General features: G+C 38.8%; 1 protein-coding gene across 1 annotated transcript in view; it reads left to right on the top strand.

Moving 5' to 3' along the window:
• COL1A2 (collagen type I alpha 2 chain) overlaps positions 1-14,966 on the top strand; it is a 36,046-nt gene extending 21,080 nt beyond the window's left edge. Inside the window, exons 31-52 of the mRNA XM_065883522.1 lie at positions 613-711; positions 1,900-2,007; positions 2,674-2,727; positions 3,655-3,708; positions 4,438-4,491; positions 4,589-4,642; positions 4,739-4,846; positions 5,223-5,276; positions 6,151-6,204; positions 7,199-7,360; positions 8,100-8,207; positions 8,878-8,985; positions 9,336-9,389; positions 9,478-9,585; positions 9,731-9,784; positions 10,158-10,265; positions 10,733-10,786; positions 10,908-11,015; positions 11,342-11,600; positions 12,018-12,202; positions 12,907-13,149; positions 13,984-14,966. Coding sequence (XP_065739594.1) covers positions 613-711; positions 1,900-2,007; positions 2,674-2,727; positions 3,655-3,708; positions 4,438-4,491; positions 4,589-4,642; positions 4,739-4,846; positions 5,223-5,276; positions 6,151-6,204; positions 7,199-7,360; positions 8,100-8,207; positions 8,878-8,985; positions 9,336-9,389; positions 9,478-9,585; positions 9,731-9,784; positions 10,158-10,265; positions 10,733-10,786; positions 10,908-11,015; positions 11,342-11,600; positions 12,018-12,202; positions 12,907-13,149; positions 13,984-14,130 — 2,337 coding nt within the window. The 3' untranslated portion in view covers positions 14,131-14,966. The remainder of the gene's footprint in view (positions 1-612; positions 712-1,899; positions 2,008-2,673; positions 2,728-3,654; positions 3,709-4,437; positions 4,492-4,588; positions 4,643-4,738; positions 4,847-5,222; positions 5,277-6,150; positions 6,205-7,198; positions 7,361-8,099; positions 8,208-8,877; positions 8,986-9,335; positions 9,390-9,477; positions 9,586-9,730; positions 9,785-10,157; positions 10,266-10,732; positions 10,787-10,907; positions 11,016-11,341; positions 11,601-12,017; positions 12,203-12,906; positions 13,150-13,983) is intronic.
• The last annotated feature ends 2,413 nt before the right edge of the window (positions 14,967-17,379 follow it).

Genomic DNA, 17,379 nt, shown 5'->3' with positions numbered 1-17,379 from the left:
GGGCCTTTGAAACAGTTGCAATGTGGGCTTAAATGTTAAATATTCTGGACCATAGAATACTATGTTGTAGTGATATTTACATGCAAATTGGGAAATATTTAGACAGATAGATAGAAAGATAGACACACATACAAATACACACATTTTCATACATATATTCTCTGTTAACTATATTATAGCTGTTACATCACTATTGCATGCAATTGTATAAAGAGAGCATAGATATGAAATATCTAATCTTATTTACATCTGGCATTGCTATTCGCCTAAAATGATGGTACTGTGCATAACTGGCATCTATTTTTACCTATGGACCTATCACAAAAAAAGGAAATGAATTCCAAAAGTTGAATATTACACTCTAAAAGCAACAAATTTTGGAGTTGTAGCCATAGAACATTAGAGCTGAATGAGACATTAGAGATTATCTCATCCCATCCCTTCATTTTACTAGTAGAGAAATTAAGGGAAAAATAATTATAATTTGCTAGTAAACTAGGCATTTGGCAGAACTAGGATTCAAAAGCTAAACAAGTGTGAACTCTAATGTGTAAAATGGTATCTCTGAAAATGATGAACAGTGTAACACTTCTTCTAATCCCCTTTTCACAGGGAGAGCGTGGTCCCCCAGGTGAAAGTGGTGCTGCTGGTCCTGCTGGTCCTATTGGAAGCCGAGGTCCTTCTGGACCTGCAGGGCCTGATGGGAACAAGGTAAAACTTTGTTACATATTGCTGGTTTGGCCCAGTGTGCTCTAGAATAAGTAAATCCTTTACAGTAGTAAGTGAATTGTTTCTCAGATTTTTAAAAAATTTATTTCCAGTTCTGTGATGATTTCCACCTCAGTAAATAACAATCTGATTCCAACTGACCTGAATTATTCCAAAAGAGGCAAAACCCCAGTGTTCTACACACATAAATGAATTAGTATGGGTTTTCACTCTTTTCTCATCACACTATTTATACTTTTGTCTTAATCTAGAAACATCGTATACATTTGGACACTATTTTTAGAGAATGAACTTTTACCTTCCCAACGTCCTACTTCATAAAGTAAAATTTCAAAAAGTAATCTAAATTTTAATAAGATAATTTTATGATGATAAAAATTAACTGGACAGTACATTCATCCCCAAAACATAAGCCTGAAAACTTGTGTTTCAAAATAGAATCTGTGGTTTAGATCTTAAAATAGATGGAATTACACATTTCTGAAAAACAGATTACTTCAACCACAATAAAGAGAAGGTAACATATTACTTCTGATTCTTACCTTTAAGGGGTAAAGATGTGCTATAAAAGGCTATTTTGGTATATGGAAGGATATTGGAAAAAATAAAATAAGGTAAGAGGGAGAGAGGAAGTAAGAAAGGAAATATTGGTTCCGTGAGAAAGTACTTTCAAAGGGTTTTATCTCAGGAGCTAGTCAACAGGTTTTAAGTATGTGGAATTGTAAGGTTTTATAAAAAAAATGGAAGCTATAGTCCACACTCTTAAGAAGATTAGAATGTAAACATCTCCCCCGTTGATGAGGTCTCTTTCCACATTTCCTGTCTGAGCTAAGAGACTTCACCTTGAAAAACGTTTGTGGGCATTTTTCACTCTCTGCCTTCCATTGTCGTACCCTCTTCTCTCCCCTGCCTGACTCCCTTAAGAGGACTGGGAGCAGGTTATAGGAAAATCACAGGCACCCATCCTACTACCCTCTTCTCTTTAGTCACTGTGTCATCAACAGCATCCTCCTCGGTTATATTCTCCCTCCTTTCAGTAGGCCTCCTTTGTGTCTAAGCAGGCGAGCCTGCTATCCATTAAATGTTTAAATTGGAATGCTTCAAGAGTTTGGCTCTTCATTTTCTTCTTGTACCACAGAAATAACTGATTTCACATGTGTTTGATTCAAGGGCGAACCTGGTGTGGTTGGTGCTCCAGGCACTGCTGGTCCATCTGGTCCTAATGGACTCCCAGGAGAAAGGGGTGCTGCTGGCATACCTGGAGGCAAGGGAGAAAAGGTAGCCTCTCAGTGTTTGACCTCAATACATATTGTTGATGAACTCTCACAAAGAAGGCTGTGCAAGGTCAACCATTTTTTTTTTTTTTTTTTACAGTTCTTGGCAGGTGGTCTGGTAGCATTTTGATATCTATCTATATACATTTCCCTCTGCCACCTAGCACCTACGCATTTCTAAACTCACTAATCTGGCAAAATTCTTTGCTACCATGGAATTTCACGCAAACAGATGGTGTTGAGTAATACATGAGGCTCATTTTAATGCCACTAACAATAATGCCTCAGCCTGCCCTAATTAATGGGAAGAAGCTATATTGAACAGCTGTCAACCGTGCTGCTGCATTAGTTATGCCATAAGAGTGATCAGGCACTGAAGCCCATTGTGATGTTGCCTTATAATTCTGTCCACATGAATTTGTACCTTGCTTGATTACGCTTCAGGAGGGTGTATGGAAATTAGAAAAGAATATTTAACACTAATCTGGAAAGGGCCTTGAATTATTTTTTCCTCATTCAATATTTTATAGAATGGTAGGGAATCAAAACATCACTAAAGATCTTAAATGAATAAAAGTATTATAGCATCTTCTGTAAAAACACTGTGCATTAATTTTGATTCAAAAATTTGGTCAGAAAACAAACATTTGCTCTTGCTTTTTACTTTCAGGGTGAAACTGGTCTCAGAGGTGATGCTGGTAGCCACGGCAGAGACGGTGCTCGTGTGAGTAGAATTCTGTTGGTACTCAGATTGTTTTGTTCTGTTTTGTTTTGTTTTACATTTCACTCAATTTGAGTTGAGAAGCTTTCCAAAACTGAACTGACAAAAGAGGGATTCAAGTTTTGTAAAAGAGTATTCCATTCCTTCCTGGACCTATGACTAATAATATCAGTTTACATGTTCCAAAAGAAAAATTCAAATGAGGACTTATCCCCTTGAAAATCATAGCCTGAATTTTCTACCTTCCTTAGTGTTAACTATACCAAGTACAAGCTACAGTCCAAAATCTCTAGGTTTAATAGAACACTAAATGATTGTTTATCATAGGGCTTTAGAAAAAACAAGAATTCTTCCACTTTAGGAAGCCAGAACCTCTAATAAGGTCCTGTTTATTCAAATGTATACCCTAAGAATTTATCACTCAGAGCAGCTCCAAAGAGTAACTGTTAATGCCATGGAGATGCCAGTGATAATCCCATAGAGGTATAATAATCCTACCTAGAGTGTTGATATCATGGCTCTTCCAGGCCATAAGCCACTTGGGCTTTTCTCACCTCTCCCTCAGGCCTGATAACTCCCTGTGGCACATTCATCATATCCTTTCTCCAACTCACACAGTCCTCACAGTTCTTAGCAAGGCTAGTCATTTGCTACTCTCCAGGGAATTTTACAAGAGCAGAGAGTTCAGATCTCCCCAGTGTGCCTAGCCTGCCCATGACTTAGTTCCATAACCTTCACCACTAGGGTACTCTCCTCCTGAGAGTGGCTTCTAATAGTCTTGATAATTAGAACTGAAATGCTTCAAAAGCTTTCTTGATGTCCACCCAGGGTGTTCAGTCACTGTATAAGCACAGCAAGGGGAAACGGCAAGGGTCACTTTTGACGGTATGGGGGTGTTATTAACAAGACTTGTTTTCTTTTTGGTACTAGGGTGCTCCTGGTGCTGTAGGTGCCCCTGGTCCTGCTGGAGCCAACGGGGACCGGGTAAGCATGCATTTTCACTGAGTTGCAGCTCTCTGAGCCAATGGCGGTATCTAAAATTCCCTGCCACCCTGGCCCCAAAGGGCCCTGGCAATTCATTTTTATGGCTTGGTCTAAAGCCCATTGATTTAAAAACTTATCCATTAGTATGGGGCAGCAAGAAACAAACGCTGTGTGTTGAAACTTCTCTTTCCCTTCCTATACACGTGCCAGGTATCTGATCTATACTTCAATCCCTATCATTTGTTTTAAAGTCTTTTAAAGTCTTTCGGGGTTGCCCATTAACAATATCCTAATGCACTGAGCCTTCCTGAAGCCTTCATTGTAAAAAAAAAAAAAAAAAAATCAATAAAATACATAGTGTGCCCATTTCACATTGAACAGTCCACTTAAAATAAACCTTATTTATTGTACAGCACAAATTGCAGCAAATAGATCAGCCCTGTGTCCCTCTAAAAATTAAAATGTCCTCCTCCTGGTATTGTGGGCACTGATTTATAGTGTTTTGGCAAGTGTATGACCAATACCATTTCACCCTCCAAAATTAATACAATATTATGCAGAGTAAGAATCCATTTCACTTTTCTCTGTGAGATGTGAATTAGTTATCTCTTTGGATGCAATTGCAAACTCTGGCAAGAGCCCGCTGTCTACGCCTGTTCCCTCTCCCTCCTACCTCTTTGAGCATTTGTGTGAGGAACACTGACAAACTCATTTTTGGCCCCCTTATAGGGTGAAGCTGGTCCTGCTGGTCCCGCTGGTCCCGCTGGTCCTCGTGGTAGCCCTGTAAGTAAAAACCTGGTTCGTTTTAGACACTCATAACTTCTAGACACTCATGAATCTAAGATTGCTAAGACATTTTAAAATCCCTTTTCCCACCTAGGGTGAACGTGGTGAGGTCGGTCCCGCTGGCCCCAATGGATTTGCTGGTCCTGCTGTGAGTATCACGTGACACAGGTCAATCTGAAAACATTCCAAGTTAGCAAGTAGAGTAAGTTGGAACACCTGAACTATAACTGTTCCTTTCCAACAGGGCGCTGCTGGTCAACCTGGTGCTAAAGGAGAGAGAGGAACCAAAGGACCCAAGGGTGAAAACGGCCCTACTGGTCCCACAGGCCCCGTTGGAGCTGCTGGCCCAGCTGTAAGTTGAATTCACTGATGGTCAACATAGCCTGTGCAGTTACCCGTGAAATCTTATAACTCAACATAAATCAATCAAGTGCCTGCTATACGTCAGGGAACATACCAGATAGAAGACAATTTTAAAATAAGAGTTAACATTTGCATACCACTTTACACATTATAAAAATTTCATAAATATTGTTTTATCTCACTTCTTTCATTACCCATAAAGGTGGTAATATTGAAGTAAGGACATTTATTTTATATAACACAGATAATCATTTTACATTTCTAGATTTGATTCTAATAGACATGGGAATGATCCATTTGAAGAAAAGAGTAACATTTATAAAGACTGTTTTCTGATTTGACCATCTTTTCTTGTTTCCATTTAGGGTCCAAATGGTCCCCCTGGTCCTGCTGGAAGTCGTGGTGATGGAGGCCCCCCTGTGAGTATTTACAGTGTATTCTGATAATTTTTCTTTCTTCAGAATCTGTTAGGGACAACTTGAAAGTTTGGAAATTTTTGGTAATTTGGACTATAATGAGAGTCTTGAGAGTCAAGCTAACTATTTAAAGAAATTCTGATAATGAAGTCAAGATCAGATTCATGGAATGTTAACTTAATCCCAGCTGGAACTCAGCGCACTGTATGTTGCTACCACTTCACTTGAGGTAGTGATAACCAAAGTTAACCCCAAGTAGTTTGTGAAATGGGTAAGATATTTCTTTGGTACCTTTTATCATTTTGTTGATGCCCCCCTTCTTCTGCCTGATTAGGTCCCTTCCCTTGGTGTCCAGTGCTATCACACTGACTTCCTAGAGACCCAAAGCTCCCCAGGAAATCAACTCCACTGACTTCTTCCTCCTCTCATTGGACAGCAATTAATACCCTTGGTCTTTTATTATACCTTCTTCTGTAAACAAAATTACTTACTCAGTGTCCATTCCCTTAGCAGCCAGCCAGGTGGTTAAGTTATTAATATATACAGATCATATATAATAATAGTATAGTGTCTTGTCTTCTTGCTTTTACAACCATCAGGCAATATGTTAGCATTTCAAAAAAGAACTATCAGAGCCTTAATGCAAAATATAGGCATTGCAACTGGGGGCATGCTGGTCAGGAAGCTGTGTAGAGATGGAGGGTCTTTGGGGTCCTGGGTATATTTAACATAATACCCTACCTGAGGCTGTCACTGCCTACTCTTTGGTCCATCCTTGGTCACGTGTACTGAGGATTTACCAAGGGAGAAATTTCCATCTTACCCAAATTCCTGGAGTTGGTGCTGACTGTGGAATTTTAATGTGCTTGGTTCTTAGGGTGCTACGGGTTTCCCTGGTGCTGCTGGAAGGACTGGTCCTCCTGGACCCTCTGTAAGTAAATCACTTCAAAATGTGTCTTCATTTATTTACTCTAGCCAAAATCCCTAGCCTCTAGTAAGAAACTGGTAAGAAACTCCCTATGAAAAACATGCTACTAATATTTTGCTATTACTTTCCTAATCTGAAATCAGTTTTTCTGAATCATTAAGGCAAAATCATCAGAAATTATATTAGAAATATCAGTTTAAGAGGCTTTTATTCATGTGAACATAAGTCCCCTTGTCCCCTTTTAGGGGCATGGTCTCTTTGTTAAAAATAAAAAACAGAACAGTTTTAGTCACATATCAGATATTTCTATATCTAATTACCCTTTATGGCCAACATTCTGCCTCCGTTGTTAAAGTATAATTGTTCCTGAATTTAAAGGTGGTTTGGCCTCTAATTTAATTCTGATTCAGACTCTCCTGTCAGGACTCAAGAGAATTTAATTAATTACAAAGGATTAAGTCTTCTGGTTAAGGTTTCAGGGAAAAAAAATAGCGAAGATGTTGATTTCTTGGAATCCTTTCACAGGTTCATAACAGAAAAATCTTCATTCCCTGTAGGCATTTAATTAAACCTAGTTGAGAGCATATGTGATTCCTCAATTATGAGCAAAATGCCTGTATTGGCTTTCTTCAAAAAGAAACAAGCAGAGTCCTCCAAAACCCAAATTCCCATTCATTTACAGCTAGCTCTTATAAGTCGACATAGTTCTGATTCCAGTATGCCAGGTGGCTGGTGGTACAGCATTGCTTTTTCTCACAGACATTTGCCGTAGCTTCTGCCTCGGTTGTTCACTTTATTACAGCCCCAGGAGAGGAAGATGAAAGTTGCTTCTTTCTACAAGAAAGACTGTGAAGACTTCTAAACATTTCTCCAAAATGACCAGGATATTATTTTGTTGCTTCAAGTTGTTTGCATCTTAATATTTAGAACCTCAGCTGCTCTCTCCCATTCTGTGATGATTAACAGAAAGTAAATGACCTCATGTATTTGCTCACAGGGTATCACTGGCCCCCCTGGTCCCCCTGGTCCTGCTGGTAAAGAAGGACTTCGTGGGCCTCGTGGTGACCAAGGTCCAGTTGGTCGAACTGGAGAAACAGGTGCTTCTGGCCCCCCTGGCTTTGTTGGTGAGAAGGGTCCCTCTGGAGAGCCTGGTACTGCTGTAAGTGATTTCAAACTCCTCTTTCTTAATACCTTGCGCTGAATTAATATAAATCCCTTGAACAAACCTTCAGGTGGCATATATTTGTTGATGAGTACTGCGGGCTCTCAAGTAGAGCTCAGTTGAGCCAGGAAGTCTATCCAACAGATATTGAGGTGTCATGACTTCAGCAGATGCTCAGAAGGCACTAGATGGAGATGACAATAAGTGAGGGAACTCACTGTTTTATCAATACAGCCCCTTAAGCTGTTGTGAGAGTACCTCACTGGTACTGGGATTAGAACAGCATCCCATTGCTGTGGTCACTCTACTGTAAATTAATCAATATCAGTAAGCTACCAATTTTTTAAACATGCAATGTGCAGTATTATTGCTACTCTGAAATGTGACTTTACTAGACCTGGTGCAGTTAGAGGCCAAGGTCAAAATTTGCTTCCCAGCGTAAATTCTATAAGAACTCTATTCCCTCACTCCAAGATGGCTTCATTAATCCCAACCACATATTTTTAAATGTTGTTCCATTGGTCTCAAGGAGGAACCAGGTACAAAGAAATAAACATGCCAAGATGTAAACTCATTGTCTTCACTAGAGAAAAGATAGCCAAAGATATGTTCTACTAATAGGAGGTCATTAGCCTTTTTCTAAACTGAGGATAAACTCATTCTCAGAAGCCTCAAGCCAACCTGTGTTGTCTCCTAGGGTCTTACAGTAATACTCAGTATTTTTACTGTTGTTTAGGGATCTCCTGGCACCCCAGGTCCTCAAGGTCTTCTTGGTGCTCCTGGTTTTCTGGGTCTCCCAGGCTCTAGAGGTGAACGTGGTCTACCAGGTGTTGCTGGATCTGTGGTGAGTGTTTGACACCATTCTTATTCTCATTAACATAAGAAAAGATTTAAAAGCTGCCACTTCAACTGTGACAGATTGATCAATGAATAACTCCACTTAAGATTTTTTATTCACAGCATTTTCTTTATACAGATCACATGTCACTTATCTAAGAAGCTTTAATACCACCTTACTTAGACACATGCTATAAAGACACAGCTTAACATTATGCAGAACAATTTTTGTTCTTTTTACATGCTTAAAAACGATATAAGCTCTAATTGCATTTACTCCTCTGCAGTATGAAATGCTAGCATCATCTATCCTGTAGGAAGAATGAAACTCTAGAAGTTCTGAATCATTCTATTAAACCTAATACATGACAGCAACTAGGAACCATCTAATCTCCATAAACTCTCTCAACTTTATGAATTCATTTTATTTGGAAAATCAGATGAAACTAGACTCACCTTGTACAGAGCAACATTCCAAAAGTACATAAAGCTGACCATCTAAGTGTGTAGGAGAAGGGCAAAGATGACACTAATGACACTTCTTACCATTATGTGGCCCACTCACTTTCAATCTACCTTCTCGCTTAAACCTGGAATCCCCTGGCTAACGTTGTTTTGGGAGAATGAGAGTGGCACTCAATCCAATGAGAGGAATTTTGTCTTCTCTGCCTCTTTAGGGTGAACCTGGCCCTCTCGGCATTGCAGGCCCAACTGGGGCCCGTGGTCCCCCTGGTGCTGTGGGTAATCCTGGCGTCAATGGTGCTCCTGGTGAAGCTGGTCGTGATGTGAGTCCAACATTTGGTTTGTAAAATATAACCTAGCAGTACTTCCTTGTGTGTAACTTTGTATCCTGAGCTGAGGTCTACATGTACTCACCACTCCCAGTATTGACAATCCTAAAAATAACTTGGGCTAGGGAATGAGTCTTTAAGTAGCATACTTCAAGTTGGCCAAAATATTAAAAAAAAAATTCTATAAAAATCTAGGTTGGCAAGTTCTTGTTCCTATTTTTAACAGCCTGAAAAGGGGGTTCTCCATTGGGCACTGGGAGTAATGAAGGCAGATAGCTGAACTGCAGGGGTCAGTGAGCTACAGAGCCTCCCTAAGCACCTTAATTGGCATGGTGTCTTCACAGGGCAACCCTGGGAATGATGGTCCCCCAGGCCGCGATGGTCAAGCTGGACACAAGGTCAGTACACCTCACCGTTGTTCTCTAACTTAAAAGGGACTAAACTACAGCCCGGATTGATGCTAAGCTTCATTTCTGCCTTCGGCAGGGGGATCGTGGTTACCCTGGTAACGCTGGTCCCACTGGTACTGTGGGTGCACCTGGTCCTCAAGGCCCTGTGGGTCCAACTGGCAAACATGGAAACCGCGGTGAACCTGTAAGTTTATAAACACCAGTTCCTTAATGCTGTCATCCTCAGCAGGCTTTACCTCTGACCTCCCCACACTTGGGAACTGTGGTGGCCTAGGGAGGAGGATCTTGGGCTTGGCTGATAAATTGTGTTTTTCTTTTCTAATTCACAGGGTCCTTCTGGTCCCGTTGGTCTGGCCGGTGCTGTTGGTCCAAGAGGTCCTAGTGTATGTACACGGTGAAGATTTCTGTACAACAGTTAGGGAGGATCAGTCCACACTGTACATTAAAAAAGATAAATAATACATAGACTGGATTTTATATATTTTTTAAAAATTTAGTCCATGTGGAGAGTTGCTACAAATACCTTTTAATCTCTTATATTTCAAGTCTATTCTTATTTGTATTAAATTATCACAACGCTTAGCCACTTTACAGACAGCTCAACTAAAGCAGATTAAGAGTTGGGAGTAGCACCCACATGGTTTTTAGACCTTTGCATGTCTTGAATTATCTTTGTAAACAGATTGAACAATATTTGTGGAGAATTGAGTGTCATCTTTCAAAGGTAAATGTCCTATCTGTCCTTTTTCTTTATAGGGCCCACAAGGTATTCGAGGTGATAAGGGAGAGCCTGGTGATAAGGGGCCCAGAGGTCTTCCTGGCTTAAAGGGACACAATGGATTGCAGGGTCTTCCTGGTCTTGCTGTAAGTACAATGTGGACATCCAGCATGTACACAGATCTTAAAGTCCTTCAACACAGAATGAACTTCCTCACAATTTCACTGCAATTGTTCTAAAATGTCCTACATCATATTCACTTCCCGTTCTCTAACTCCATAGCTCAGAGGTAATGCCATTTCATCCCAACATGAAAAGGCGAGGGTTAGGGGAGATAGAAATATACATATATTAAAATCTCCTGGCAACAATGTCCTTCAACCCCACTTAAAATAAGTATAATTAGAGGAATGACTAATACTGCACTTCTGAAGTGGCTTGTAGAAAAAAATAATTGAATATAATAGACATAATGAGAGAAAAGAGCCCCATTTTACATTTTCAATTTTCTCAATCCAGAGTCCATTGAAACTAAAGTTTTCCATTCAATTTTTTGAAATCCGTGTATCGACACATGTTCTGAAAGTGTGATTTTCCTATTCTCTCTTTAAAGGGTCATCATGGCGATCAAGGTGCTCCTGGCACTGTGGGTCCTGCTGGTCCTAGGGTAGGTCAACTAAGAGACGTTTATCTCTGAAAGGAGCCTATGGCAGGCAGTGAGCCCCAGACCTCTTCTCCCTTGTGGGGTTTTTGCTGACTCACACAGACTTGGTTTCCTTCTTCCCTAGGGCCCTTCTGGTCCTTCTGGCCCTTCTGGCAAGGACGGTCGCACTGGACATCCTGGTGCAGTCGGACCTGCTGGCATTCGTGGCTCTCAGGGTAGCCAAGGTCCTTCTGTAAGTATGATTTAGGGAAATAATAAAGGGCATCACTGACCTAAGGGAATATCTTCTCTAGACTAAACCAAGACAATTACAACAACACATTAAAGTAATCCCCCATTTCTGTATGTTTTCTAAAATATATAAAAATTGTCTGTATGTAATGAGCTCTATAAACCCATCCCTGCAAGTATGCCTGGGAGCAAGTTGTTATTTACATGAACTTGATTCTTTTTTACTTATTAGAACATGCTTTTGTGTGAATCTCGACGGAAAACCTGCTCTCATTCTCTCACTGTAACCAAATACAAAGCCTCCTCTTTCTTACTTACACTCTGCAGGGCCCTCCTGGTCCTCCTGGCCCTCCTGGCCCTCCTGGCCCCAGTGGTGGTGGTTATGACTTCGGTTTTGAAGGAGACTTCTACAGGGCTGACCAGCCTCGCTCACCACCATCTCTCAGACCCAAGGATTATGAAGTTGATGCTACTCTGAAATCTCTCAACAACCAGATTGAGACTCTTCTTACTCCAGAAGGCTCTAGGAAGAACCCAGCGCGCACATGCCGTGACTTGAGACTCAGCCACCCAGAATGGAGCAGTGGTAGGTTGAGATGTCCAACCAGAATGACCCTTCTCACAAGTTAGGCTTTTCAAAATCAGTTCCCACTGATATTTAGAGGAAAAAGGTATTTGGGTAAAAACTGCATTATGTGAAATCATACCCACTTAATAAAACATTTTCTTCTCCCAACCAGCACCCATTTTCAAGATTGTATTGATACCTGTTTTTGCCCTTTTCATGGTAATATGTACCCTGATTTGATTTTCATGGAGAGGAGAGGAGGAACTGTCTAATTTAGAAAATAGCCACCCTCTTCCTGTTAATGTGGAGTAGACAATATAGCAGTACAATCAGAACTGTTACTTATGGGACTCAGAATCTTTGACTAGTAATTATTAGAACCTATATGCCACTCAATGAGAGGTTTTATGATCTGGGTCTTGTTTTTTCTAAAAGGTTACTACTGGGTTGACCCTAACCAAGGATGTACTATGGATGCTATCAAAGTATACTGTGATTTCTCTACTGGCGAAACCTGCATCCGGGCTCAGCCTGAAAACATCCCAGTCAAGAACTGGTACAGAAGTTCCAAGGCCAAGAAGCACGTCTGGGTAGGAGAAACTATCAATGGTGGTACCCAGGTAAGGAATCCTACAAACATTCCTTCTCCTACTAAATAATATCTTGTTCGGATTATTCGTTTTTTAATTATCTACATTTTAGCCCTTTACCAAAATGGGCTTTTTAAAAGAACCTGCTCTGTTCTTGGGTTTGGTTATGTCCTAGATTGCACGTTAAAGATGGATTGATTAGACATATCCATATAATTCAAAAATAATTATTCAACTGTGACTTAATTGATAATTGCTGGAGAAACTGACTAATGTCATTAAGTGTGAATGACATGTATTTTCAAGATATGAGCTTTTCTGAATTTCTAATTAAAAGTTTTCATCAACTTTATTGGTGGGAATTATAGAAAACTAAAGGGGTCTGAATCTCTAGATCCTTGCTCTCTTATTTTAAAAAAGGAAACACATATATGTGTGTGTGTGTGTGTGTGCGTGTGTGTGTGTGTGCGTGTGTGTGCGTGTGTGTGTGTGTGTGTATCTGGGCTTTATCTGAAACAGGTCCCTTTTTGAGATGACTTGCCTCAGCTTGGTAGTTCTTATGTTCCTTCTAGGTAGCTTATATTTCAAAGACAAGTGAATTGAGTTTCCTTTAAAAGTACAAGTTCAGATCTGAGTCCGTTATTCCTCTCTATACCAGACTGTTTTTTTAAATTTGACTCTTAGTATCTGAGTCCTTCTTCATTTAACTGGAATGCCCATCTTATTCTCTGTAGTTTGAATATAATGTTGAAGGAGTAACTACCAAGGAAATGGCTACCCAACTTGCCTTCATGCGCCTGCTGGCCAACCATGCCTCTCAAAACATCACCTACCATTGCAAGAACAGCATTGCATACATGGATGAGGAGACTGGCAACCTGAAAAAGGCTGTCATTCTGCAAGGATCCAATGATGTTGAACTTGTTGCTGAGGGCAACAGCAGATTCACTTACACTGTTCTTGTAGATGGCTGCTCTGTAAGTAATAGTGAAGTATGGGAATAACATTTATTTGGGAAGTGGGATAGTGGAGCATAGACCATTAAATGAACAGATGAATGAGAGACCAAACTTATTTGATTTCTCTTTCATAAATGTATTTGTTTAAATTCAGATGGTAAATTCAGAATATTCTTATCAGATCTTGCCTTCTGAAATTTTCTGAAATACTGAAATATATACGCTGTTCCATGTATTAGTTGTCTTCTAACATGAGTTTCTTAAATGATGATGTATACCCATAACTTAAAATTACTTGAGGTTAAAAGGGCCCAAACTGTAATTTATAGTTATATGTATTTTATTTTATTTATTAGTATGACCTATATTTAATTTTTCTTTATGCCTTCTCTATAATATACTATAAATTGAAGAAAATTTAAATTCACTAATAGTAGTACTGCATAGCCACCCTACCACACACATCCTGAAAAGATAATGTAGAAATAAGCCACTTGGAATATGCATTGGAACGTTTTTTTTTTTTTATAAAATTAGACTGGTAGGAAACCTCTCCCTGTAAAGACAGCCCTGATGCTACTGTTTCAAAGATACACTTGTTGATCTGAGACACACATCTTCAGAAGGACATAAGCCAAAAAGTGGTTATTATAATATCTAGTATATAATATTATATAACATATAATTATATATAAATATTATCTAATATAATTATATATAAATATATGTTCTGTATAATTATATATTATATAATACAATTGTATGCAATATATAATTATATAATATTATACAAGATGGTTAGGTTCCGTAATAGTGCTGCTTTATGTATATTTTTCTTCTCTTTTTAAACAGAAAAAGATAAATGAATGGAGAAAGACAATCATTGAATATAAAACAAATAAGCCATCTCGCCTGCCCATCCTTGATATTGCACCTTTGGACATCGGTGGCGCTGACCAAGAAATCAGATTGAACATTGGCCCAGTCTGTTTCAAATAAATGAACTCAACCTAAATTAAAGAAAAAGGAAATCTGAAAAATTTCTCTCTTGGCCATTTCTTTTTCTTCTTTCTTAACTGAAAGCTGAATCCTTCCATTTCTTCTGCACATCTACTTGCTTAAATTGTGGGCAAAAGAGAAGAAGAAGGATTGATCAGAGCATTGTGCAATACGATTTAATTAATTCCCTTTCCCTTTCCCCCTCTCCAAAAATCTGGAATTTTTTTTTCAACAGTCTTAAACTTGTTGTGGAAAATGTCAACCTTTGTAAGAAAACCAAAATAAAAATTGAAAAATAAAAACCATGAACATTTGCACCACTTGTGGCTTTTGAATATCTTCCACAGAGGGAAGTTTAAAACCCAAACTTCCAAAGGTGAAAACTACCTCAAAACACTTTCCTGTGATTGTGATCCACACCATTAGGTGCTGACCTAGACAGAGTTGAGCTGAGGTATCTGTTTTTTGTTCAAAATACAAAGGTGCTAACTAATAGTATTTCAGATACTTGAAGAATGTTGATGGTGCTAGGAGAATTTGAGAAGAAATACTCCTCTGTGTTGAGTTATATTGTGTATTTTTTTTTCATTTGATTTAACATCAGTACTTTACATCTTATTCCCGAATAAAAGTAAGTGGATCGTTTGCCCAACATTGTCCTCTTCTTTAAATTCAGCATTTGTTCTTTGCCAGTCTCATTTTCATCCTCTCCCATGGTTCCAAAGAAGCCTTGTTTCTCGGACAAGCAGAAAAATTAAATTGTACCTATTTTGTATATGTGAGATGTTTAAATAAATTGTGCAAAAAATGAAATAAAGCATGTTTGGTTTTCCAAAGAAAATATTGAGTAGAATTCCTTGCTTCAATGCTCTTTGCAGTATAAATATGGATTATAGCGTCTCTAACCAGCCATTAGACCGAGTATTTCTCATTAGACAGGAACTATGCAAAAAGGGCAGTTTGGTATGGTAGAAAGAGCAGAGAACAAGGACCCTGGAGATCTGAGCTCCAATTCTGGCTCAGCTCCTTCTGGCTAAATGACCTTGAGTGCTTTACCTTTCTGAGTTTCAGTTTATCTATAACATGGGGAAGATTCCTTCTCTGAACTGTTAAAACATTTGCCCTACTCAAAATACATAATACCTAAGCAACATGGCAATTGTTGACCTAAGTTTATTCTAAGTAGAGGTCCATAGAACTTTTTGATTTATTATCCATTAAGCACTTTGAAACAGTGGCTGAAAGTTGGTCTATGCACAATTAATACTATTAACTAAAACAGTTTCAAATATTCAGTAAAAATGCCACACACTTAAATCTGATGCAATTGAGTACAATGCCTGTTAAGAGGTAATGTGTGTGCTGTCAATCAGCACAGACAGTTGTGGATAATAGTACCATGAACACCTACCTGTCAAATCAAGTTCCCCCTGCACCTTTCAATGACATCTTTAATACACTTAAACATAGTAATGTGTCAAGTATAATCTTAAGATTCATTTAGAGCTTATTTCCTGTTGCAGAACATAATTGTGATTGTAATATTTGCCTCCTGTTATAAGTCATCTCGAGATTCAATTAGTTTTTAAAGCAAAAGACTGAACATGATAAAAATCTAAAATTAACTCTAAAAAAGTTAGCAACGTCTGCTAACCAAATGGTAACTTCAAATTGTGGTCCTTCCACCACCTAAATCAGAACACTAGAATGCTTATTAAAATGCAGATTCCCAATCCTCAACCACCAAATTAAGATTTAGTAAGGAATCAGTATTCTTTTAAGCACCTTGAAAAATTCTGACATGCACCAATTGGGAAACCACTGGGTAAGGTGATTTCAACAATCCTTTGTAGTTTTAACATTTTATGTCTGGCAAGAACGAATCAATATACCTAACCAAGCAACATAAAACTGAACCTCTGGGATCAGAGTACTAGTACTCCCCACAAATTACTAATTGAAACAGCCAAGACAAACTTACATAATAACCAGTTAGAAATCTCTGGATAAAGCATATGCTATGCCCTCAGGCTCACAGCACAAGAACAAACCATAAAGTTGATAAAGTTGGTATAAGGAAGGGAGAAAGAGAAGGAAGAAAACCGACATTTATTGAGTACCAACTACGAGCCAAAGCTATGCTACATGTTAGTAATGACTTTTGTCAAACTGTATCCAAATAGGCAGGTTTCCTAAGCAAGCAGTCACTTAATAATCATTTAATCATCCTTATGAGATAGTATAGGAAAATAGTTAAATAATGATATATCTGATAGATAACAATAAGGAAATAAATGATAGAATATCTAATAAATACTAATGAGGAAAAAATAATGATATATCTAACAGATAATAATAGGAAAATGGTGAAATAAATTTTTGTATCAATAACATTACGAGGATAATTAAACAAAAGAAAAAATGTAATAGAATGTTACAATCTTTAAAATATAATATTCAAGCACACTGTCATTAAAAATATTTTAAATGCAATGTAAAGATACTGAGTAGGTACATTTATATAGTAATGATAGAAATGATTTTTATGTCTAAATTATCCAAATCTGCTATAATGTAGTTATATTACTTTTATCATTTACAACAAATTTACTCTTAAAATATCATGAAAAGAAATAAGCAGTCACAAGTGAAAACAATCCTGGTTGAGGAGTGACCAACTCCAGGGGAAGGGTGGTCACCCTCCTGCCCACCCACTTTCTGAAAGAGAAGGAAAATCCTAACCTAAGAGTCATCCTTCACCATGTCCCAGCCACTCTGGGGGACACTGGGGAGGGGGTGTACAAAGCCATACCAGGCAGCAGCATCCTCAGGGATCTCGCAGCTCAATTGCAGAGAGAGAATAAAATAATGCCTGAACACAATTTTAAACGAAGTGTCCTCTGAGGATAGCAGAGGACACTATTAATTAAGGAGATGGAATCCCAGGAAATTGACCTTAGCCTCATGCAGTAACAGTGATATTTGGATTTAGCTGGCCAGCTCTTGCCAGAGATCTCATATCACCTTCTAGCCTTCTGTCTGGCTAAATGTTTCTTTTCCAGAAGCCACATATTAGAACAGTCTGGTACTTACCAAGACAGGAGGTCCACTGTTAGTGTTTCCAGGGCCTGGGCAATGTCCTGAAGGCTTGGCCTCTGAACGGCAGGTACCCTCTTCAGAGGCTAATCACCAGACGCAAGGGAACCTCCTCACAACATCTCCCGACCCTTGGTCATGTGAAGGTCAGCT

This window comes from Phocoena phocoena, chromosome 9 (genome assembly GCF_963924675.1).
Source record: "Phocoena phocoena chromosome 9, mPhoPho1.1, whole genome shotgun sequence".
Classification (NCBI taxonomy): domain Eukaryota; kingdom Metazoa; phylum Chordata; class Mammalia; order Artiodactyla; family Phocoenidae; genus Phocoena; species Phocoena phocoena.
Note: the sequence above shows the minus strand (reverse complement) of the source record. Positions and strands in the feature narration are given on the sequence as shown.